A 25,442-nucleotide genomic window follows, 5' to 3' on the forward strand; every position below is an offset into this window, starting at 1 on the left:
GGTAGCAGCGATTACCAGAAGTTTATGGATTGTTATGGTGAGACACGCGTTGCACGGTTCGGCGTTACACAGGAAGTACATCAAGATCTCTTTACCGTGTCTGAGGAATACTCTCTCGCTCATTGCGTAGCGGAGGACCTTCGTATGAGCAAAGGAATAGCCAGAGTATTCAGAAATAAATTTGGACGTCAGGAACAACTATTACGACAGCAGCCAAGAATCGGAAAAGTTTTGAAATTGAAGGCTGAAGGTCGGTTCATTTATCACCTAGTCACGAAGCAACATTCCTATCAGAAGCCAACCTATCAGAATCTATGGACGGCACTGCATAGCTTGAAAGAAGACCTTCAACGCTTTGGGGTTAGGAAATTAGCTGTTCCCAAGCTCGGTTGTGGATTGGACCAGCTAAATTGGCGAGTTGTGCGAAGCATGCTGGAGGTGGTATTTCAGGGGACTGGTATATGGATCCTGGTGTGCAGTTTCAACCCAAAGCAGGCCAGGGAGCCTGGAAAAACTGTGGAGTGCTACTTCCATCAGAATGGCTACTGTAGGAATGGTGATGAGTGCAAGTTTCGCCACGGTCCTCGGAGGAATTCACTAAATCTGTTCTAGGACAGAACAGGCTTAAGGAGGGGACAGTGTAAACAGTCCGGCCCTTGCGGTCGGACCTTTCGAGAAACAGAGCGGTCGAGAAATTCCAGAATAACCGCGAAGGTACCTGAATGTTTCCGGCGCCTACAAGTACAAGTACAGTTATAGTTCACAGTGCAAGCGACTAGTGGAAATAAATACGAGTGGAAATAAATAGTTGTGTCATAGTTAGTTTGTGAATTATAAATGTATTAAGTGTAAATAAATAATTTCAATAAGTTGGACGTTTTAATCAAGCGAAGAAAACGTTACAATATTCATGGGTAAATAAACTATTATGACTTTAGCCTTGCGGCTTTCACACTCCTCTCCAGAGGAAAATTCACTTATCCTAGATATCTCAGATATCAAAAGGATTAAGCTCTGTTGGAGCCCTTTCCAGATTTTCGGGCTCGTGGTGATGGTCGGGTCCGGGTCGCTACTAGCCTCCCTGCTGTAGGTTGGATTCCTGCTCCACCCGCACTTCCTGTCGGCGCAGACGGTGTCCCTCTGCATTCCCCATGTACTTGCGTCTTCTGCATGACTCTATAGATATTTTCGTCCAATTTAAGTTTCCTCAAGTTCTCCAGTAGTTTCTTCGGTATCACGCCTGTAGATGAAATGACAATAGGGATGGTCTTGATATCTTTCAGCTTCCACTGTCTTCTGGTTTGTTCCTCGAGATCTCTGTATTTTGAATTTTTTTCAGTGTGCCTATCTATCCTTTTGATTGTTATTATTTGGAATCGCCACATCGATGAATAGTGCTCTGTCCTCATCCTTATTGAGCAATATGAAGTCTGGTCTATTGTGGGTTATTTTCCGGTCTGTCAGAACCGTGCGATCCCAGTAGAGCTTGTGATGTTCATTTTCCAACACAGCATCCGGATGGTAATTGTAATAAGGAACCTTTTTCGAACTTAGAAGTTGGTGTTTTAGTGCCAACTCTTGGTGAAGAATCTTGGCAACGGCATCATGTCTATTTTTGTACTCCGTGCCCGCGAACTTCTGACATCCCCCGGTGATGTGCTGGATAGTTTCATGTGTCGCACAGCCATAAAGCAGCTATCGTCCGCCACTGAGGCATCCTTGGCGATATATTTCATGTAATTTCTTGCTGGAATCACCTGATCCTGGATGGCGAGGATGAAGCCCTCTGTCTCAGGAAACAACCTTCCGGAAGTCAACCAGTAGTTCGACGCAGATATGTCGACGTAATCATGGTTGACCTCGTTCTGGTGCCATCCATGCAGAGGTTTGCCAATCAGTTTTTGCATTTTACTTTCTGCAGAGTGTTCGACGGTTTCCAAGTGATCCTGTTGTAGCTTTAACGGTGTAGAACTATGAGCAACACAAATTACTCGATGGAGTTCTGACGAAGCAGCCTTGCTCAGGAAATATTTTCGAAGTCCTTCAATTTCCTGGGACATACGGTTGGACAAATCAACAATTCCTCTACCCCCAAGATGTCGTGGCAGCTCTGTCCGTTCTATTGAGCTTTTGGGGTGATGTTTATTGTGTTTAGTCAGCATCGTTCTTATTTTTCTCTGTAAGGCTGCTAAATCGGTGGTCGTCCAAGAGATGATACCGAATGAATAGCTCAGCGCCGAGCAAGGGTAGGTGTTAATCGCTTTTATGAGATTCTTCCTGTTAAGGCCAGTTCTCATTATCCTTCTCAATCTTCAGGTGAACTCCTCCGTTAATTCTTTCTTCATCTGGGTCTGATTGATTTTTCTTGCCTGTTTTATGCCTAGATACTTGTATGTGTCTCCTTCCTTCAATGCTTCAATTACTGCACCTTCCTTGAGTTTGAACGTACCATCTTCTATTTTCCCTCTCGTTATGTTCAGCAGTCGACATTTTTCTAATCCAAACTTCATTTTGATATCTTCCGAGAATCCTTCCACCATTTTCAGCATCTGTTGCATTTGTTTTTTGGTAAATGCGAAGAGTTTTAAATCGTCCATGTAAAGAAGATGATTCAGTTTCATCATAGTTCTACTGCCGCTCTTGATGGAAAATCCGTAGTCCGTAGAATTCAATCTATGAGACAAGGGATTCAGGGCCATGCAGAACCACAGAGGGCTCAGCGAGTCTCCTTGGAAAATTCCGCGTTTTATTGGAATAGGTCCTGTTGTAATGGAGAAATCTGCTGCTTTCATTTGAAGACTAGTGCGGTAGGTTGACATGGCGTTTTTCAGGAACTTAACAATATTGGGATCCACCTTGTAAATCTTCAAGATCGTCAAGAGCCATTCGTGGGGTATAGAATCGATTGTTTTTTGTAGTCTATGTACGCAGCGTAAAGATTTCTCCGCTTGGAGAACGCTTGATTGCAGATAACTGAATCATAAAGTAAGTCAATTATGGGTGTGTTCTGTGAACTGAATCAATTATTAGCTGTTCTTTGCAGCATAGACAAAGGACATAGACTCTATGCTTTGCAACCTCGGCTGTCTTTGGTGCATCCTTTCTGTTGCATGGCGATGATGTTATTCCTTTCCACAGATTACAGAGTAGATAGATGATTCCTTTCGCAATCGTTGTGAATTCGATTTGAAATGCACGATGTGATCAATTTGTACATCGTTGGAAGACATGTGATTGGTCGGTATTTGGATGGGTCTTCTGTATTCCTTTGGTCTTTAGGTAACAGGTACGTTGTGCCATGTGTAAGGAATATTGGCATTCTTTCAGGATTTTCAATGACATCATTTATTGCGGAGGTCAATTTGTCATGCATGATCCAAAGTTTCTTGATCCAGAAGTTCTGTAATCCATCAGGCCCAGGTGCTTTCCAATTGTGTAGTATAATAATTATTATTATTATTATGTAGGTAAATATCAAATATTTAGTCTTATTATGTTTGGGGATATGAAGTAATTCCTCATTTCTTGTATTAAATCTATGAAAACTTGTCAGTTTAGTAAATTTGCTTTCATTCTCCTAAACATATACCACATATAGCACTTGAAGATATAAATGGACGCCACTGTTAGAATACTATTTTCTTTGCAATTAGGACGACGAGAGGACATCGGAGCAACATTGAAGATCATCCGCAAGATTCTCTTCTGAATCAAAAACACTCTGGCAACATCTGACGAATTTCCAGACTATAGACTATACTATAGTATATATTAATAATAGAACTCAAAAGAAGTGAGTTCTTGACTATTTATTGCATAGTAAGAACTATTAAGTTTCTGACATATGGAGTCTATATATGTGTGGTCCATCGTAAATTGGAATCCACGTAGATTCCGAGAAATCTAGAGTGGTCCACCGACGGAATTATGTTACCCTTATGGCGAATTTCCAGTCCTCTCTCATCACTTCTCAAAGTGAAGTGAACACACTGGGTCTTCTCGATGTTTATTATGAGAGAATTTGAATTACACCAATCAACGAAGCACATCACCAACTGCTGACACAGCTCCTGCAACTCTTCAAGACTCCAAGTATTAACCAATATCATTGAGTATTAAGTTGAGTATTGAGTTTAATACTCAATGCCAATATAGAGGTATCATCCGCAAACAGAAGTATCCTTATAACTTCTTTAAAAATAAGGAATGAGGAAAATTTGCCAAATTAGCCATCATTCTTCCCAAATCAACTGGTAAGTCACTGCAGCAACTGATGTATAGTCCACTAAAGAATGATTGAAATCTCAGGTGGCTATAAAAAATCGAATTTGAGTTGGTAGTTGCCCATTAGTTGAGATTTTGTGTTGAGGAATTTAGGTTTGTATTTTATGAATAAACAGGGATCTATAGACCTATTATGTATGAATCTATGCACTGACCGACGATAATTTTAATTTTGGACTGCTGTTTATGTTCTTGATTTGATCGTACAAATTGGAAACAAAATTGTATCAATTTTGATTTGCTAATTAATATGCTCTGAATTTGAATATTTCTTCTTTTCAAATACTTATTTAGGTTATATTTATATATTCCAGTTCTGGATTGAAACTATAGAAATTATTGAAGATATTTTGTGACCAGATATTAAGCTGCGTCTGGACTTTCAAGGCCCACTGGGACGTCAATCATTCTTTAATGGTCTATATTATTCGTCTTGCATCATCAGAAGTCAAACTTGTTCATATAGATTCAGATCTTTTTATTTCAAGGTGCACAATAACACATAGCTCAAAATAAATTATATAGGCCCGAAAGACATCCCTTTCAGCAGCAACAATGCATCATGTATTCGTAATCTTGACAGAGCCCATATCCATTCATTGGACAGTGAATTCTAGTACTGCATTGTACTGGTAAATTATCTGAAACCAATGTATCATTAAGAAAAGGTGGGTAGACGATGAAAAAAATGAAATCGAAATTATAAAACTCACCATAGAATCTAGCGCAACCGCAACAAAACCCATGAATAATTGCCGGGTCATCATCGCAGTAGTGATCAGGGCATCCATTACAAGTTGGTCCTAGTCCAAGCATTGGAAAGTGTACTGAAAATAATCAATGAAAGATTGACAGTGCATACTGAGAAGTCTGTGATTATGAACTGAGATTATTTATCTCCATCTATCTAGCGAACATTTGTTTTCCAGCTTTCATACAGTTTGAAATGTTTGTAAGTATAGTGTTATTGTATGAGGTAGGTTCTTATTTAAACATAATGGCATCGTGTTTGTATATGCCTAGAAGACGAAAAAATACCCGAAAACTGGAACAACCCGATCTCAAATTTTTTAAGAATAAGGGGCATAAAGATTATGCTACAAAACCATAGACCTAGGAGCTGGTTGTCAGTGTCACAACTATATAAGCTTGTGAAGACTGAACAAATGGCCCCAAATGGAGTACGCTCCACCGAAGAAAAGCATATCGTCGGGTGGTATGCATCTGAATTTATCCTTATTATTTTATTCATTGCCGTTAGGTGTTATCATTCTCATTATTATAGATAATAATAAGAATTAATTATTTCACATGCATACCACCCGCTGATATGAATATCAACAATTGTTACGATCTGAATTGAACTAGCCAATTTGCCATCGTCAGGGCCCCAAATAGAGTACGCTTCATCGAAGAAAAGCCATGGTTTCGTTTCATTTGACCTCGTCAGAGCAACATATCTTCTTCTCTGATAGAGAACGTTTGGAATTGATGGACTCTTATTCAATACTGGCAAGCGCTTTTGAGTTATCCAGTAAACAGAGCACTAATCTGAGTACTATCAAAGCGGAATCTTTGGTACTATACAGAAACACAGAGTGCCACCCAGTATGAAACGATGTCCGATTCAATCCCCTCCAGATAGAAACCCAGATGAAGACATTAGGTTAGGTTAGGTAACCCTATAATCTTTGGACATTAGCATATGTCCCATATTTTCTATAATTCAGTACCACAGATTACTCTGTGTGTGTGCTGACATGAGTATGCCTGTAAGATGTGTTGGAATAAGATTCAGATTTGATGGAGGCCTATTTAACTTGAAGCGCCTCAGAGCAAAAACCCGTTGAAAGTTTGTCACGGAACTTCAATATGCAGACGACTGCGCACTTATCGCTAGCAGCTCAGAAAATATACAGATAATGTTGGACACCTTTAAACATATATACGAAGCTTTAGGCCTTAGACTCAATATCGACAAAACCAAAATCCTGGTAAGTCCCCCAGAAAGCCTTCAAACACATATCAGCCTGGAGAATGAAACCCTAGAACAGGTCGACCAGTTCAAATACTTGGGAAGCTTCATAAATACTAGGGCTTACCTAGACACGGAAATACACAACCGTATCAATTCGGCATCCCGGGCATTCTGGAAGCTAAAGGTCAGAGTGTTTCAAAATCACGATCTCAATCTGAAGACCAACACAGCTGTTTACAAAGCAGTCGTCCTCCCAACGCTTCTTTACGGAAGCGAAAGCTGGACGCCCTACAGGTGACATATTAAACAGCTCGAACAAATGCAACAACGTCATCTAAGACAGATAATGCACATCAGATGGTTCCACAAAGTTTCGAATGCAGAAGTCTTGCAACGCGCGAGTTGTACAACAATTGAGACTCAAGTAACGAGGTGCCGACTCAGATGGAGTGGTCACATTCTGAGGATGCAAGACACAAGACTCCCCAAAATAGCTCTGTATGGCGAATTGACAGAGGGAGACCGCAAACCAGGAGGCCAGTATAAGCGGTTTAAGGATACACTACATCAATCCCTAATAGCAATTAATGCCCATCATAACTGGGAACAACTAGCGTTAGACAGGTCACAGTGGAGGTCTATGGTGCACAGTTATAATGGAGACTCGAGAAGAATACAGCGGCGGTCAGATCTGGTTGGTGTCTATCCATGCCCGGAGTGTGAAAGGATCTGTACATAGAGTCTCTGTCTCTGGATATGTCTCTGGATCTGTAGGTCACGGTTGGGTCTCTTCAGTCACAGGAGGGCACACAGTCGCAATTAGCCCTAAGAAATTATAAGTCCGCTCTTTTTTTCGTATGTCTTTTTTGCAGATTTATTCCCGGTAACGGGATACAGCAATGAATGAATCTGTGTTGAGTACCTACGCCGATTCGCTTTGCTTATTATTCGTGAATCGAAGAAGCTCTCAACATTCTTCGACTTAGGTATCGGCTGCCCAATCGAACACTTCTAAGAAGCAGGGAAAGTACAGGACAGGATACAGCTATTTATTAAATCTTAATATATAATTATGATTTTCGATACTTTCCCCCTTAAGAGATAACGTCTCTGTTATCTGCTGGGTGGCCTTGGGTGATGTCTTCCATTTCTACGTGTATGATTTTCCTTGGACTGTAGATTAACTCGGAGATCCTTGTTTTGTTCTTTATAACGAAGATGATTCCAAGAATTGTGAAACAGCACAATATCACACTTGTAGACTGGTGAATGACCTGAGTTATTGGATGTAGGTACATGGGCTGGTCTGAAAGTTTTTCTGCTTCTTGAAGGATTGAAGTTGGTTCTTTCAGATGCCTCAGGTGAAATTCAATTTTGTGGGTGGAGTTCAATGAAATTTTCGAAATGTTTTTGGCAGTTATTTCGAAAATCGGAACTGTGTCATCGTAGATGGATTCTTCAATAATAATTCGGCAGGTGGAACTTAGAAGGTTGATTCCCTGGATTGATTTCCTGAATAGAATTCCATGGCAGTCTTCTAGTACTGTTTTGTTCTTTTTGAAGAGGGTCAGGAGCTGGTGATTCTTCAGCGGGTGGATGATGTTGAAGTCGTTGTTCACTAGTGTTGTTTGGCATCGACCTGGGGTTGACAGAATGCATGCTTCCTTGGTAGGCTGTTGAAGGCAAAGCACCATCGAACTTCCCAATGTTGATTTGCATATTTCATTGGTCCAATATTCCTCGTTGTTGATTTTGATGGAATACGTCCTTGGCGGGATCACAGCAATATCTTGGGTATTGGGTACAGGGTAGATTCGGGAATATGAAGCAATTACTCGTTTGAGAATTGGGATTTTGAGAAGGAATGTGATAGTTTCCTCCGTTCCAATGACAGACATTTTTGCATATTCGATTATTTTGAAAAGATGAACATGATCAATTGGTGATAGTTGCTGTGTCTTATAAATTTTTTCAAGATATGTCCCGATGGAATAAAGTTCTTCAACTTTAATGACTTCTAAATTTGGAATTTCTCTCATTGCAAAACTTATAGTCCTTTCTAGCATTAATAAAGTGTTCAAGAGTGCTTGGGACTGAAGCATTTGGTATTCTACAATGATTCGAAATCCTTCGGTAGATTCAATATTCTGGAATAATGCTTTAGTATGAATAATATTTTCGTTAAGCAGAGCCAAATCTTCTGAATATCTTTTTGACAAATGATTAGCAAAAGAAGTTAATTTATTTATCCTTTCGATTTCGGAAGATTTGCTGTTGTGAAGGCTTTCTAAATTTTCGTTAATAGTTTTCAGATCATCATCGTCTAGGTTACCTGTAATGAATTTAATACCTTTTCCGATGAAATTAGCCAAACCTCTTCTAACTTTTCTATTGACAAATTTTCGTAAGATTTGTTCGATTTGATCCAAATTCAAACTCAATTGGTGAAAAAGTCGACGGGGTAATTCATCGAATGTTTGGTCTTTCTGAAGGTCATTAAAATTATCGTTCAACTGATCGAAATTGTCTTGCAAATTGGTAATATTTATGAAGAAAAGAAAATTATGGTAATGATCAAGAATTTTGGCATGACTCAAAGGTTCTTCAAAGTATCCTTTACTTTTTATTTCGTGGACCTGAAGGGCCTGGTTTGTTTGGGTCTGAATCAGGAGGATCAGCAGTATCCTGAAAAGAACAAACGTTTTTTCTTAGTTTTTTGACTTTTTGTATGTGCGCTGTTGTTTCTCTTGATTTTGTAGTTAGACCACTTATTTTGTTTTGTTGTTGCTGTTCAACAATAATTTTTTCGAAGGGTGGATCCGTTTTTCTCGGTCTGTTTCGTTCGACGTAAACTTCTGCTTGCTCTAAATTTGGAGGGTCATTTCGCTTTTCGTTCAGCTTGTTTAATGTTTTCTGAGCTTTGTTTTTATTTCGTTCGTAAATATGGTCAAAAAATGGCAAAATTTCCTGTTTTCGTTTTTCGTTATACTGCTCATAAATAGTCATATTCAAATCAAATTCTGGTAATTTGTCGTATGGACCATAAAGTAAATGAAAAGGTGAATAACCAGTCGCTGAATGTATCGATTGATTATATATTAATGTTGCTGTAATCATGAGATTAGCTGGATTTTCATTTGGGTTTTTCAATTTGAGAATTCTGAGTTTTTCCAAAATTGTTGAATGGAATCGTTCAATTGGAGAATTTGAGCTCGGATTGTTCACTGTTGTAAAATGTAGATTGATTTTGTTCAATTTACAATACTCTGTGAAAGTCTTGTTCTGAAATTCTCGTCCTTCGTCACAAACAATCTTTTGTGGAATATTGTGATGTGAAAAATAATGACGTAATTTATTGAGAATTGTTAAAGCAGTGCCGTCTTTTAAAAGGTATGATTGCGCGTATTTTGAAAATAAATCAATTATTGTTAAAAACTTCGAATTTTGAAAAGAAAATGTATCAATGTGGATTACTTCGAAAGGTCGCTTAGCTAGGAGGGGACCTGAAAATTTCAATTTATAAGGGTTTCTCTCGTATTTTGATTTAAGGCATAATTCGCATTTATTTATGATTTCTGTGATTTTATTCCTCATTTTTGGCCAATAGTATTTTTTCGATAATTGATTAAATGTTTCTGAAATACCATTATGGTTTTTATCATGATATTCTGAAATGATTTCGACTTGATTCTCTTCACAAGGTACATCTAATAAAAGGGTGTTGCTTATATAAAGTTTCACGGAGTAATTGAAGGATTCTTTGCAAAATCTGATGAAAGGGAGTCGTAATTTATTATCTCTGAAAAATATTCCGTAAGATTCATTCGGTCTAAAAATTTCTTTGAAAAAAGTTGAAAAATCATTTTCCATGAAATTTTGTCTTATTGTTATGTTGTAAGTATTTTTCTGAAAATTTTTTGTGAATTTTAAATTGTATTGTTCGCCAATATTTAGAATAAGTCTATTCGGATATATATTCACAGAAGATTCCGTGATTGGAATAACTTTTCCATTGTCTTCTTGAGTTGAATGAATGGTGGCATTAGAATCATTATTATTTGCTTCATGTTGATGATTGGGATCATCGTTATTTTGACGATTGTCTGGGGGGTTCAAAATATTTTCAAGTTCTTCATCACTAAGTACCGGAAGATCATTAATATTAGGTAAAATTGAGGAAACTTCTATATTTAGGTCATTTTCTGATAATAAAGAGTCTTCATTTTCTCTGTTATTGATTTCAATTCGCGATAGGGCATCCGCAACTTTATTTTCTTTTCCTTTTTTATGAATTATGTTGAAATCAAATTCATCAAGTTTCAATTTCCATCTTATGAGCCTGGAATTAGGTTCTTTTATTTTATAAAGCCAAACAAGGGGATTATGATCAGTTTCTATTATGAAATTTTGTCCGTAGAGGTATGGTCGAAAATGTTTTGTTGAATCTAAAATTGAGAGGAGTTCTTTTTCTATGGTTGAATAATTTTTTTCGGCTGAATTTAGGGTTCTTGAATAATAGGCAACTGGGCGGTTGTCTTGTGATAATACACTTCCAATTGCAACATTTGAAGCATCTGTTGTTAATTTAAATGTTTTTTCAAAATCTGGATAAGCTAATATCGGAGCATTTGTCAATAATTCTTTACATAATTGAAAAGCATTTACATAGTCGGGATCATCAATTTTAATTTTCGCTCTTTTCTTAAGGCATTTGGTCATGGGAGAAACTATGTGAGCAAAATTTTGAATGAATCGTCTGTAATAACCTATTAATCCTAAAAATGATTTGATTTCCTTCACTGTGCGTGGAATAGGGTACTTTTCAACAGCTTTCAGTTTAGAGGGATTCGGAGATATTCCGTCAGGAGTTATTAAGTGTCCTAAGAATTCGACATTTTTACTCAAAAATTCACATTTGTCAAGTTCAATTTTGAGGTTGAATTCTCTAATTTTTTCAAAAATTGATTTCAAATGGCAAATATGTTCTTGTAACGATTTTGAAAATACGACAATGTAATCCATGTAAACGAAACAAAACTTATGAAGATATTCTTTAAGTACATTGTCCATTACGCGTTGAAATGTACTGGGTCCATTTTTCAATCCGTAGGGCATACGAAGATATTCGTAGTGACCATTATTCACGGTGAATGCAGTTTTTTCTATTGATTCCTCGTCCATTTCGATTTGGCGAAAGACTTTTGCCATATCGAGTGTCGAAAAATAGCAACTTTTTCCTAAATTATCCAAAATTTCTTCTATTCGCGGGAGCGGATATTTATCCTCAATGGTTTTTTCATTTAAACGGCGATAATCAATGACCATACGATATTTCTTTTGGCCGGAAGCGTCTTTCTTTTTGTCTACAATCCAAACTGGAGCACTGTAGGGTGAAATAGATGGACGAATGATATTATCATCTAAAAGTTTTTGAATTTGTTCTTGAATAATCTTTTTCATGTTGTGAGGGTGTCTGAAAGATTTAACGTGAACGGGTTCTTCATCTTTCGTTCTTATTTTATGCTTGACGGTATTGCTAAAAGAGAGATCGCAGTTTTCGTTATAGAAAATATTTTTGAATTTACTACAAAGTTTCAAAATTTCTCGTTTTTCTTCAGAATTCATGTGTTGCGTACGAATATTTTTTGAAAGTTTTAATTTAGAATTTTCAATTTGAGGAGCACATACTTCTGTTTCAGATATTGATTTCACGGGTATTCTTTCCGAAAAGTTGATCTCTAAATTCCCGTTAATTGATTCTGAAATAGGAATTAGGCAAATACCATTTTTTGCTCGTGCTATACATTCTGGTGTTGAGAATTTTTTAAAATTGATTTCGGGCAGTAAAACGTCACCATTTTCTAGGGATACTGGAATTTTTACAAATGTTCTTGCTATAGTTTTATTTGGTTTAAGTTTATTCGTGGAGTACTCGAGGTTAAAAGGTATTTTCAAATTTTTCATTTCCAGAATGTGGTTTTGATAGTCAATCTTTGCATCTAATTTTTGCAAATCGGATGTTCCTAATAAAGCATCGAAATTTTTATGCCAGTCGACAACATGTAAATGAATATTGTCGAAGATTCCTAATTCGTAAAACAGTGGAATATTGATGTTATCATCAGCGTTAATTGTATTTCCTAATCCGGACACACTGAATTTTTCTTTGAACAAAAATTGGAAAAATTTCTCAAATGCTGGTTTTCTATTAATGACTGAATTTGTGGCACCCGAGTCTATTAAAATTTTCAAATTTATTTTTGGAAGATAAATGTAAGGAAGTTTTGATTTTATTTTCAAGGAATTGAGATCTAAGTTCCTGGGATTTCTGGAGGAGCTTCTTGAAAATTTTCATCCATTTCGTAATAATAATTCTCATCTTCTTCGGAAAAATTCATAACATTTTCTTCAGAATGTTCGGGTTCGTAAGATTCAGCTTCATGATCGATTACATCATCGGGTTTGAATTGTACGTTGAATAATTGTTTTTGTGGTAATTTCGAATTTCTGGTAGAAATCGACATAGGCGTCGGTTTTGTATTTCTGGTCGAAATTGACATTGGTGTCGGTTCTGGATTCGATTTATAGATACTTGACCCTGGTTTAGTACCAAAAACTTCTTGATTTGTGAAAAATTTCTGATTATTTCTCAAAGGTTGATTATTTGGAAAAACAATGTTTGGTAAGTTTTGATTAGAGTTGCTATTGGAAAATCTTGTTGGTAAATTTTGATTGAAACTGTTATTAGAAAATCTAGGTAAATGATCATTATAATTTTGATTCTGTTTGAAATGAGGTTGTGCCAAAGGCTTCTTGGTTTCTTGGGATTTACGAAGAAATTCGGAATATTCCCATTCTTGTTTCCTGTTGTCATAAAATTTACATTTATTGATGCATTCTTCTAAGCTCTTCAACTCGAAATTGCTTATATAGGATCTATAAGGTTCGAGTAATCCTGCTTGGAATGTTTTTAGTGACAATTTCTCTGCTTCGCATTTTTTATAAGTTAATAGATTTTGGTCTTGTATATTCAAAGAGAGGTGTTGTAAGAGATCACTCAGAGTTTTTGAAATTCGGCAATAATAATCTAAATAATTTTCGTGTCTTTTTTGGACGCATTGTGAAACCGCAGCAATTAATAGTTCTTCGTTCCTTTGATCTCCGTATCTCTGAAGGAGAGCACGTCTGATCGAAGGCCAATCCGTCGCATTTTGGAAAGAGATGAAGTCTCGTGCTTCATTTAAGATTTTCGAACGGATCGAAAAATTCAAGCAAAATTCGAGATCGGTTGTTAGTCTGCCACGTAAATGTAAGACTAAATTATCTACCTCGTTTATGAAAATTGATAAATTTTTACCCGGTGAAAATTCTGGAATAGAATTAAGTAATAATTGGATGTCTTGTCTAGACATAGGGTCGGCTACTGTTGGGAGTGTTGGGGTGTTAGAAGAGTTTTGATTCATTTCGTTATTGAAATTTCTAATAGGATACGGCCGAAATCGATTATTCCTAAGTAAGCGTTCTTGAATATTATGAGAATTCAAAGATTCTAAAATTTCTGGCTCTTCAGCAATTATCTCTAATTGATGAGATGAGTCTGTCATCGAAATAAAGAATACTGGTGATATAGGAAATGTGGTGGAAAATAGGACTTACACCAAGATTTGCATCCTAGGGTGGAACGTCCTTCCTTCTGGTCGAAGTGGGTTGGTGAAGTTTGGAATTTCGCACTAAGAGTTAAAACTCAACGGGGTTCCTCGAACAGTTTGTGTTCACTAGTGGAAACTATTTTCAGTTAGTTCGTTTCTTGAAAAAACCGAAAACCGTTGCGAAATCCTGTTCGCAGCGCCAATTATGATTTTCGATCCGCAAACTCTGTTTTTAAAAAGAATTTTATTCTTTCAATTATAAATCACAATTTTGAAAAACTAAATGACTTTATAATTGAACAGAGCGGAAAGGAGTTACAAACAGAATGAATTCTAAAATGGAACTAAACTAGAATGTGTCTCTTTTCACATGGAAACCTTGGATTCTGGAAGAATCCGAGTCATCACTTTCTTCTCGCACTAACACTTTCCGCGAAGACGAAGCTGGCGTCAGCGTTCCAGTACGAGGAGCATCTCGTAATAATATAAAACAAACTCGGCCATTTTGTGGGTTACAGCATTTATAACACAAGATTGAACTGTTTGTTATGAAAGATGAATTTTTTGGATTCTCCTACGGACGGGTTAACATAAAATACATTGAAACTTCATGAAATTAAAGAAAAAAGGGAAACAAAGGAAATAATTTTCCTTTTTGCGAATAACGCCACTAGATGTCGCTACGGTTAATAGCGTTTTAATAAAAGTATTATATTTGATATCAATTCGGTGAACTACATTTTCTAATGATATTATCGCATCTGAGTCCAGGTGTTATTACACCTGTCTTTCTACCGTACGTTATAACGAAAGGATTTGAACAAATCCCCTTTCTGTATTGCGATGTAAGCAATTACTCTGTATTTTGAGTTGCCTAAACGTCTTAGCCTTGCAATTCTAAGATCTTAGCGCAGAAGTAACTGCGTATCAAACTCCTGTCAAAGTTCGTACACATAATTATCTTTATAATTTTGAAGTACTGAATTTAAACTAATGCGAACTGTGGTAGCCCGTGATTGAAAATTGAAATTGAACTTATGGTTACGTCTATTGTAGATACGCACTCACTTCTTCACTAAGATCTTAGGATTCCAAGGCTAAGACGTTTAGGCAAAATACACAGTTATTGTTTACATCGCCATCTAATGGCGATATTAGTAGAATGGGGAATTGTGCAAAACCTTTCGTAATAAAATTTTCCGTAGGGTTCGGTAGAAAGGCAAGTGTAATAACACCTGGACTCAGATGCGAGAATATCATTAGAAAATGTAGTTTACCGAATTGATATCAAAAATTTTTTCCTGTCAAAGGACGTACACATAACTATGTTTATAATTTTAAAGTATTGAATTCAATTTCAATTTCAATTTCTAATCACCGGATACTACAGTTTGCGTTAATTTAAATTTTAAATTCAGTACTTTAAAATTCTAAATATAATTATTATGTGCACGAACTTTGACAGAAGTTTTACGGTTAAATCTATTGTGAATCCGCACTTACTTCTGCGCTAAGATCTTAGAATTCCAAGGATAAGACATTTAGGCAACTCAAAATACACAATAATTGTTTACATCGCCATTATGGAGGGTACCCTCCATAATCGCCATCTAAAATGGCGATAATGGGGATTTTTTCAAAACATTTCGTATTAAAATTTTCCGTAGGGTTCGATAGAAAGACAGGTTTAATAACACCTGGACTCAGATGAGGTAATATCATTGGAAAATGTAGTTCGCCGAATAAATATCGAATATAATACTTTCACGAAATGTTAACCGTAGCGACACCTACTGGCGTTATTCGCAAGAAGGAAAATTATTTCCTTTTTTTTCTTTAATTTCATCAAATTTTAATGTATTTTATGTTAACCCGTCCGTAGAAGAATCCAAAAAAATCATCTTTCATAACAAACAGTTAATCCAATCTCAAGTTATAAATGCTGTAACCCACAAAATGGTCGAGTTTGTTTTATATATTAAGATTTAATAAATAGCTGTATCCTGTCCGGTACTTTCCCTGCTTCTTAGAAGTGTGCGATTGGGCAGCTGATACCTAAGTCGAAGAATGTTGAGAGCTTGTCCGATTCACGAATAATAAGAAAAGCGAATCGGCGTAGGTACTGAATTAGAGAAAATATGGAACATATGTTAATGTCTTCGTCTGGGTTTCTACCTGGAGGGGATTTAATCGGATATCGTTTCATACTGGGCTCTGTGTTACTGTATAGTACAGTGACTATATACTATATATAATATATAATCACTGTACTGTATAGTACCAAAGATTCCTCATTGATAGTACTCACCGTCTGTTCCGATATTCCTGAACAGTACTGTCAGTATTTCAGAGACGATGACTATTGGCCCAGTCGTTCGAGTTCTATTGTTATTCAATTGCTGGCCAGTAAAACCAGCAATATCAGAACAGTCCCTCAGTAGTGCTCTGTTTACTGGATAGCACTCAAAGCGCTTGCCAGTATTGAATAAGCTTATTCAGGATGAGGAGCGGACTCTAGAGTCCGCTCGGAAATTAGACAAAAATTTCAATAATCAGCAACTAGAACGGGCTTGAAAAACAAAAGGCGATATGAGGTTGTCTATCGATACGAGAATCAAAACATTCAAAACCTGTTTGATCAAAATGGCCATATGACTCTGACATCTCGCAAAATTTCATATGTCCCTCGAATTAAAATTTAAACCAGTCTTAGGGCCTTAAAAACACATTTGAAACACAGATGGCGCTCTCATCACTTTAGTCGTACAGTGACTCTATCAAACGCAGTGGCGACAATTGGAAATTTAGCAAGAATATGGCGGCTTAGAAGCACAGATTTCAATGCTATGATCTCTAATTCGGAATGCGGATTGGCTCACGTCACGTCATGTGACCAAATCCGCCATATTCTTGCTAAAACGATGAAAAACGAGACCACAATTGTCGCCACTGTGTTTGATGGAGTCAGTGTATTTAGTCGCTTCGTTTCCTATCTTTCTACTCTATAATCTTTGAATTCGATATCATTACCCCTCTAGCCGCTACCACTTAGAGCAACTATTTTTGAATAGAGATAATAGGTCGTAACTTGAACTACTAATGTAGTTTAAGATACTGCCCTTATATTTATATTATATTATAATTAATAACTGAAAATCTCGAATGAAATCGAAGATAACTCAGGAATTCATCAGTAAGGCCTGCCGCAGACATGCAACTTTTCAGTTGCGCAACAGTTTGATTGCAAGCGGTTCGAGGGCGCACACAAAGGAAATCGCTGCAACTTTTCAGTTGCATGTCTGCGCGGCCCCATATGAATGCATTGTACTCACTTCTGCAACTAAACAGTTGCAAAACTGAAAAGTTGCATGTCTGCGGCAGGCCTAAGAGTCAGTAAAAAATTGAGAAATATGCTGGAAAGGAGTATGCACCATTCAACTGACAAATCATCACCATATATTTAAGCTATTATCACCATTAGAAAATCATCATTATGAAGATAAAAAAACTTAATATTTGCTTTCAATATTCAAACAATTTTGTGCGTGACGCCACCGTTTCAACGCCAAAATAATATTTTCGAAAAATGTTTAGGCCAAAATACAGCTTCCATAAGGCGAATCTATATAACAAATAATTTCTCACCAGAAAAGGCTTACCTAATTGTTGGTAACTATTATAGTCGGAAAGGGTGATTTTACTTCGTCATTTGAATATTTTACAAATATCTTATACAGGGTGGGCTTTTTAAAACGAAACAGACGAGACAACAAATCAATTGTTGAACAAAGTAATTACCAATAATAATTATTTCGTTGTCTTATGTTGACAATTAACGGTTACCATCATAACCACAGAATGAATTAGTCAAATTATTGATGATTTCACATAGCATGGTTTGCGGAATGACTTGTAATGTACGAAATTCAAAATTGAATATCTCGAATACGAATGTATTAAATAAAAAAAAAAATTAACACGCTAAATTCAGGATGAAAGGGCCTTTCAAATGAGGTATCACACACCCTATCTTTCCTATTAAAAATTCAGGGGTTGGTGTTCTAACATTAAGGGTTGAAGCGATATAGTTGTGAATTTGACCTTGAAAGTTGTCCCCCTCGAAACAAAAATCGACGTGTACGAGCATTTTTTCGAAATAAATTTATTCCACCCGTTATCTCGTCTGTTTCGTTTTAAAAAGCCCACCCTGTATGTTAACTGAATGTATGAAGTTCCGAAAGAAAAATTGAAGTGCATCCATCGAATTATCCATCGAATCATTTGTGAATTCACAAATGAATTCCATCAAGCATCAAGCTTATTAAAAAATATGGGACAGAGAGTCAGAGAAATTATTATGTCATTTTTCAACTTGTTAAATATGCAAGTGATTAATGTTATCCAATACCTACCAGAAAGAAGAATGTATTATTTCTAAGATTTTCTGCAAACTTCATGGACAAATAAATGTACCGATGAAATAAGATACATGATTTCACTTGTTCAAATAAATACACACAAAATAAAAATGTGAAGGTTATTAACGCAAATACTATTGAATTACTTCCATTGATTTTGTTTCTATATACCATGAAATTCTGTATCAAGTATCAATTTACGTTCGGCAACTCTACCTATGTGTAATGATACCTGAAATCGATATTGTTTCGCTATTTTTATTCTAGATTGGAAAAATTAAAAACAAAATTTACCTCTTCTAGATAGTTTTTCTCTGCTTTCACTCGTGGAGCCTGTCGCTAACGAAACGATAACAATGAACATCAAAAACAAACCCTTCACTAGAGCCATTGTAGAGGTTCCACCATTTGAGGACGATGTCAAGAATTTATACACCTATTTGGACTCATATATCAACAACTAGTTTTCTTATCCATATCTTTGTATTCAATGAATTCTATTGTCTCTCATCATGGTCAGTAAAAAGGTTTTAATGATATTTTTGAACTGTAATGAGTCAATTGTATGAAATACCAAAATATTCAAATGCCATTATGAGTTGTATGTTTATAAGTATATTTCAAATTCTCCTCACAATACAACTCCACACAAACCTTTGAAAAAATTACTATTCAAAATATAAATTCCATTTATTTTCTTACTCACTAACTACATACTTGGTCGAATCAAATTGATGACAGTCCTTTTTGATGCAGAAGTAAATATTTAATTCGAAAGATTTCTGCTTTCTGCACTTTCTGAAGCATTTCCATTTGACCACACACGTCAGCAATTCTTTAAAGTAAATTTTCCAACAAAAACAACTTACTTCTCAGTTTTTCGTTTAGAATTGAGTGGTTTAAGAGAATACAATTTTCTGAAATACATTTAATTTTGTAATAGATATCTTCTCAAATACAATAATCGACGATTTCTGAAAATAACGTGACTAATTGAAATAACAATTGATAGTTTTTAAAATAAATGGTGTTCCTAAATTGGAGGTACAAACGAAGAGGGGAAATTCCCTTAGTAATTTCAAGAAAAAAATGTCCCATAAACATGGGATCGCTTTGTTTTCGAGATACAGAGTGTTAAAATTTGAATATTTTTTTCTCGGAATTGGTAGCAGATACGACAAAACTACAAGAGACCATATAGTTTAGTATAACATTTCGACATATTTTCAAATTGACAGTGGCTCAACAACAAAAAAATTCTGGAGGAAAACAGAGGGGACAGTGTTCCAGAAAAAATATCACTCTGTAAATTTACTGTCGGAATTGGCATGTCATATGGTGTGAACCATCAATTTCAAAGATTATGCCAAGTTTCAGTTGAATATCTTATGAAAATATGTAATCAATAATCGATAAATCTGAATTACATTTTTGATCTTTCCTCAAATAAACCTGACTAATCCAAAATACGGTAAGGGACGTTTTTTGACCATACCTGAATTACAACTGGAAATAGTGTTGAAATTTTTACAAGCAGCATTGAAATTTTTGAGTTATTTGCGTATATGTATACAGGGTTTTTCTAAATTCATGCGACAAACTTCAGAAGGTGATTGCTCGTATGAAATCAAAATGGGTTTTTCCTGTAACAAAATTTCCCCACCCCTTTCCGAGATTTCACCCCAAAAAGGTGGAGGGCGATATCTGGGAATGGGGTGGGCTGAGCAAATTTTGTTATAGGAAAGACCCATCTTACTTTCATACGAGCATTCACCTCCTGAATTTTGTCGTTTAAATTCAGGAACGCCCTGTATATTTCACTACAAGTTATAGACTCGACAGTATCCTTTTTGAATTTCGAAATAAATTCAGTTCTGATCAAGTACTGATCAAGATTTCATTCACATTGTAACTAAAATGACAAATCTTAAGGGGGGTATAGGAGACACCTCAACTTCTGGGTTGAGTACCGTCGTTCTCATAATACCGGCATCGAAATTAATTGAAATGCATGGATATGAACATCAAAAGATGCTTGGATTCAAATAATAATCGATTAAGCCAAACGCCAGAAGAAAAAGAGGATTATGTGCTGAACATGGTTTCCATCTTATTTGACCTCATTAGAGATCAGTTTAATGAACAAATTCAAGAACACAACCCTTACTCAGTGGACAATGATCATGACTAATCCAAATCTGAATCAGAATCGGCCTATCATTTTTAGATTTTGACGATTCCGAAAAGTTCTCATAATTCTTTTGTCTATGAAGTTACAGAAACTTAAATTTTCTTAGGCACATTCATACGTAGAATCTACTGACAAAAGATTTTTTCCAATTCAAAAATAACAACTTCAATAAAAGATTGCATTTAAAAAAATGCAGGTTCACCTAATGATTCCAAATGATAAAAAATTTTGAGCTCATCAGTGCATGGATTCTTCGTAAAAAAGTGCCTGTAGAAGTTTCAAGTTTCAGATTTGTAACTTTAAAGACAAAAAAATTATGAGAACTTTACGAAATTGTCAAACTCAAAAACGAAGTATCGTAGGAAGCTGCGGTTTTTACCATTATTTGTTTCTCCGAAAATGGGCTCGGAAATGTGTCATCCGTTTTCTTCTAGCTGCTATAGTTCTCGAAATTCTCTCAGTGGACAACGAATTTTGCCCACCCCGTACTTGTCGGATTTGAACCTAAGCATGTTGAACTAGTATTCGGCTATTATTGTCTAAATTTGGAAAATCTCATCTTCTCCGAGCTCTAGATGATTTCGAAATAATTTTCAATGACTGGAGAGCCAATGCACCAGAGCTGGAACCAGCCAGCTTCACCGAACTGGTAAGTAGAACATGTGACGGGTCTGCCTCTAGGAAAAACAAGAGATTCAATAACAAGCCGACCTACTGGTGGAACGACAAGATAAGGGAACTTAAAATCTGTAACACGGAGACGCGAATGAACAAGAAACTTCACGGAGAAAATGACAAGGAATAAGCAAAAGCTAGGAGGGAATTGAAGAAGGCGATAAAGAGAAGCAAGCGACAAAAGTGGAAGGACCTCATAAACGATCTGGACGAGGACATATGGTGCCAGGAATACAGGATTATCATGAAGAAAATGGGAATATGTATGAGGGAAAATCTGTATGAGGAAACCGAGGGCAGAATCGTAAGTACACTTACTCAATCATAACTGGGAACAATTAGCATTAGACAGGTCACAGTGGAGGTCTTTGGTACACAGTTATAATGGAGACTCGAGAAGGATACAGCGGCGGCCAGATCTGGTTGGTGACTATCCATGCCCGGAGTGTGGTAGGATATGTAGGTCACGGTTGGGACTCTATAGTCGCAGGAGAGCACACAGTCGCAATTAGCCCTGAAAAATTATAAGTCTGTTCGCCCCTTTTTTTTTTCCTTTTTCTTTTTTTTTTTCTTTTTCCTTTCTTTTTCTTTTCTTTTCTTTTTGTTTTCTCCCTTTTTCGTCTTTTTGTAGATTCATTCCCGGCAACGGGATACAGCAATGAATGAATGAATGAATGAATGAATGAAGTACACTTACTATCTAGGAAAGAAGCCCAGACAGGGAAGCAGAACCATTCACTATGAAAGAATAACTACCAGGAGCAAGTCAATAAGAAAGAGAAATGGGCAGATGAAGTGCAAGAACACAGAGGGGCAAAGTTGACGAAGACTTGATCAAGGACCCTCTGAAATAGATGGAACTAGAATACGAGTTGATGCAATTCCTGAACGGGCACGGATGCTGTGGAACATTCAGGAAGAAAAAACGTAACAACGCCATGCAAGTGCTGGAACTGCCAAAGCCTATATAAGCCTAGATATACTGCAAGAAGTGGGAGCAATCAAAGAAAAATATGGCGGAGACAACAGAAGGAGATCCAGAATGCCAGTACAACAGGCACAACATAGTGGACAAGATGCTAGAAACCTCTGATAACGGATTGGATACGAAGCGTGATGAAGGCAAAGGCAGACAAAGAAAGAGGGAAAGAAACAAATGGAATATATGACTACACCATTTCCAAATGTATTTCAGAAATCGTCAATTTTATTTCAGAAATCGTCAATTGTATTTCAGATTAGTCAATTCGATTTCAGAAAGCGTCAATTGTATTTCAGATTAGTCAATTCGATTTCAGAAAGTGTCAATTGTATTTCAGATTAGTCAATTTAATTTCAGAAAGCGTCAATTGTATTTCAGATTAGTCAATTCAATTTCAGAAAATATCAATTGCATTTCAGAAAACATCACTTGTAATTCAGATCAGTCAATTTAATTTCAGAAATCGTCAATTGTATTTCGGAAATCCTAATTCGAAATTACACACATTTCATATAGGTTACAGAAATGGTTATTGGAAATACGGTTTATTCTCTTGAATCCTGAAATCAGACTGAAAGTGAGATAACTGTGATATTTGGAAATTCGGTTTAATGTAATGTAATAAACATTACTGAAGTTCTTTGAAAAACCGTTAGATCTTTTTTTGGAAGACATTTTAGGGGTTCGTGATTTCGTGAATGAGTCATGGAGCATGGACGGATTGCTTCTGGTAGTTATTGATGGTAATCTTCACAAATTGAACGAAGAAACGAACGAATAATAAGATTAAAGCAGTTCCTACATTCAATCATGAATACAATTATTGAAAAGAGAAATAAAGCAACAGTATAGGCCTTCTTCAGCTGCTCGCGTAACGCGTGAATTCAGTATCATTGACATCAGATTCCATGAGTTCAGTGTTTTAACAGTGATTGCGGGAATTTGGACAAAATGTATCTCTTTTTTCAAATCTTCATTGAAAGCTTGCCAACGTTCTGAAGAAAATTTCTCTTTTTCAACTCACACTTTTTCACATTTCTATGTAATTTGAATGATATTCGTACTTTCTGAATTACAAATCATTTAATCTGAATTACAACTGGGGCCTATAACACAAACCATACAAGTGTAACAAGTCTACATACATCTCGACATACATACATATGTACAAGTTACAAGTGATCTACCGAATGGCTACAATTGTAGAAATTGAATAATTTTGTACATATGTAGCTACACAAATATAATGTGAATATTATTCTTATTGTATGAAGACTTGTCATGATGCGCTTGGGATAGTGATTATGTAGAGTGGCTTTCCGGTCATAGTTGGGGAGTGTAGAGGGAAATTCGGGAGTGGCTCGAGCGTTTTAGTTTAATATAATGGGAGATACCTTGGACCCTGCAGAGTACCTCTACCAAAAATAAGACTCATATATTATGGGGGGAGTTAACTAAGACAGCCCGTCGTGTTTCAGAATAAGGTTCCGTAAATTCGGTGCTCAGACGATTTCATGGAACAGACAGAGTTCCTATGTACTATTGGTCTCTGCTGCATTTCTCATGAGATACAGGGTGTTGAAACTTAAAAAAAGAAATATGGTTTTTCAATACAGGTGTTTTTTTTTTAATTTTGGTGGGTTTATGAGTACACAGCTGTGCTTATCCGCTAATAATTCTAATGCAGACAATCTCCAATTTTCACATTTTATACGTGATCTCCACGTGAACGAGAGTAATTTGTATTTGGAATTGGAAGAAATGTACGGAGAGAAAGAAATAGTGCATGATAACTTGTTCAGGACCTAGATTTCCATTCTATGAGGATACGAGACTAGCAACCTTTCTGAAAGGCCTGGATGACCTGCATTTACTATGGCCAACGACTCATGAAAAACCCTGTATAATCTTTATTAATTCACTTGGAAATGGTGAAACAGTCAAACAATAAAACGAATAACTCTTAACTACATAAAAATATCTAACTTCCTACAGGCATATCTTCCATGGCAATAGCAGCTGCATGAAAGGCAGTGCTATGCTGCGCTGCTCGAGCACAATCACCTCCAACGATTGTTTCCTTAGCCTGGTCAATTATATTTTCTAGATATATGAGTCTTTGTTCAAGAACTCTCGGTGGCACACAGTTGGGAATTCTTAGGTGTGTTTTTACATAGGTCTTGATCTTCGACCATACAATTTCAATGGGGTTCAGCATAGGAGAATAAGGGCTCAGTCGCAGCAGTATTGCTGGTGTAGGGTTTACTACAGTCTCCAATCTCGAATGGCATGGAGCATTATCACAGACGATAACTAAATCTTCTAAGTGGTTTCCCAAATCTTGCCACTGCTGCAATAAAGTCACCACCCATTCATTTGCTGAGTCCGCAGTGAATGAACCTCTACGTTTCTCCATGGCAACTATACCAGCAGCAGACATTGCCCCAATCAAATGGACATTTGGGCCCCTTGACGCTGGAAGATATTGAATCTCTCTTGTACCAGCTCGGGACCGTCCTCTTGATCTTCTACAGAACAAATTGAAATTGGTTTCGTCCATCCACACAACTTGTTTTCCTTGCTGGATATATGAATTCAAAGACTGTACATATTCAGCCCGTCTCCTCTCTTATTTTCTATTACATTCATGTTTGTCACCTCATAATGAACTTGTTTGGGAGTGAAAAGCTTTCCCTCTAAATAATTGCCGATTGTTGATGTACAAACATCTTTTTGAAAATGTTGCATTATTTTGGTTTTCATTTGTTTGAGGGTTATGGAAGAATCTTCCTCTACCCATAGAATGATTGTGTTAATTTCTTCCTCAGTGAGTGTTGTAGGTTTTATTCCACCTTTTTTCCTCATGTCAACGCGTCCAGAACGAATCCAATGATATGCCGTCTTGTATTCCACGCCCAATGTTCTCGTTAAGCTCACCCAATCTTCGCCTTTATTAGCACAATTTACAATTCTTTGACGGTCTTCTCGTGTGTTTTTTTTATAATTTTTCCTTTGGATATTATCAAAATTTATCACTGATGTACGGCAAATAGGGCAAGTTGTATTGATCGGTAGAAAACACTTTTGGTGCAAATAATGTTGGCACGGATGCAATTTTATAACTGCTTTTCTCAACATGGGAATAAGACATATTGCACAGTGGTCTTTCAAATTCATTATTGAAAATTGAAAACTTAGGTGATCGTGACTTAATCTGACTTTTTCTCAAAATCACCTGACATCTACATAAGAAATCCTTTTTTAC

The 25,442-nt window shown here is 36.5% G+C and overlaps 1 protein-coding gene across 1 annotated transcript; it reads right to left on the reverse strand.

The window, feature by feature from the left end:
• Positions 1-4,780: 4,780 nt before the first annotated feature.
• LOC123307924 lies at positions 4,781-18,870 on the reverse strand. The gene is made up of 3 exons (XM_044890423.1): positions 18,624-18,870; positions 4,998-5,111; positions 4,781-4,925 (listed from the first exon to the last, which is right to left on the reverse strand). The coding sequence occupies exons 1-3, from the start codon at positions 18,718-18,720 to the stop codon at positions 4,828-4,830; spliced, it is 309 nt and encodes a 102-aa protein (XP_044746358.1). The 5' UTR covers positions 18,721-18,870; the 3' UTR covers positions 4,781-4,827.
• Positions 18,871-25,442: the final 6,572 nt, after the last annotated feature.

The sequence above is a fragment of the Coccinella septempunctata genome, chromosome 2, assembly GCF_907165205.1.
Source record: "Coccinella septempunctata chromosome 2, icCocSept1.1, whole genome shotgun sequence".
Classification (NCBI taxonomy): domain Eukaryota; kingdom Metazoa; phylum Arthropoda; class Insecta; order Coleoptera; family Coccinellidae; genus Coccinella; species Coccinella septempunctata.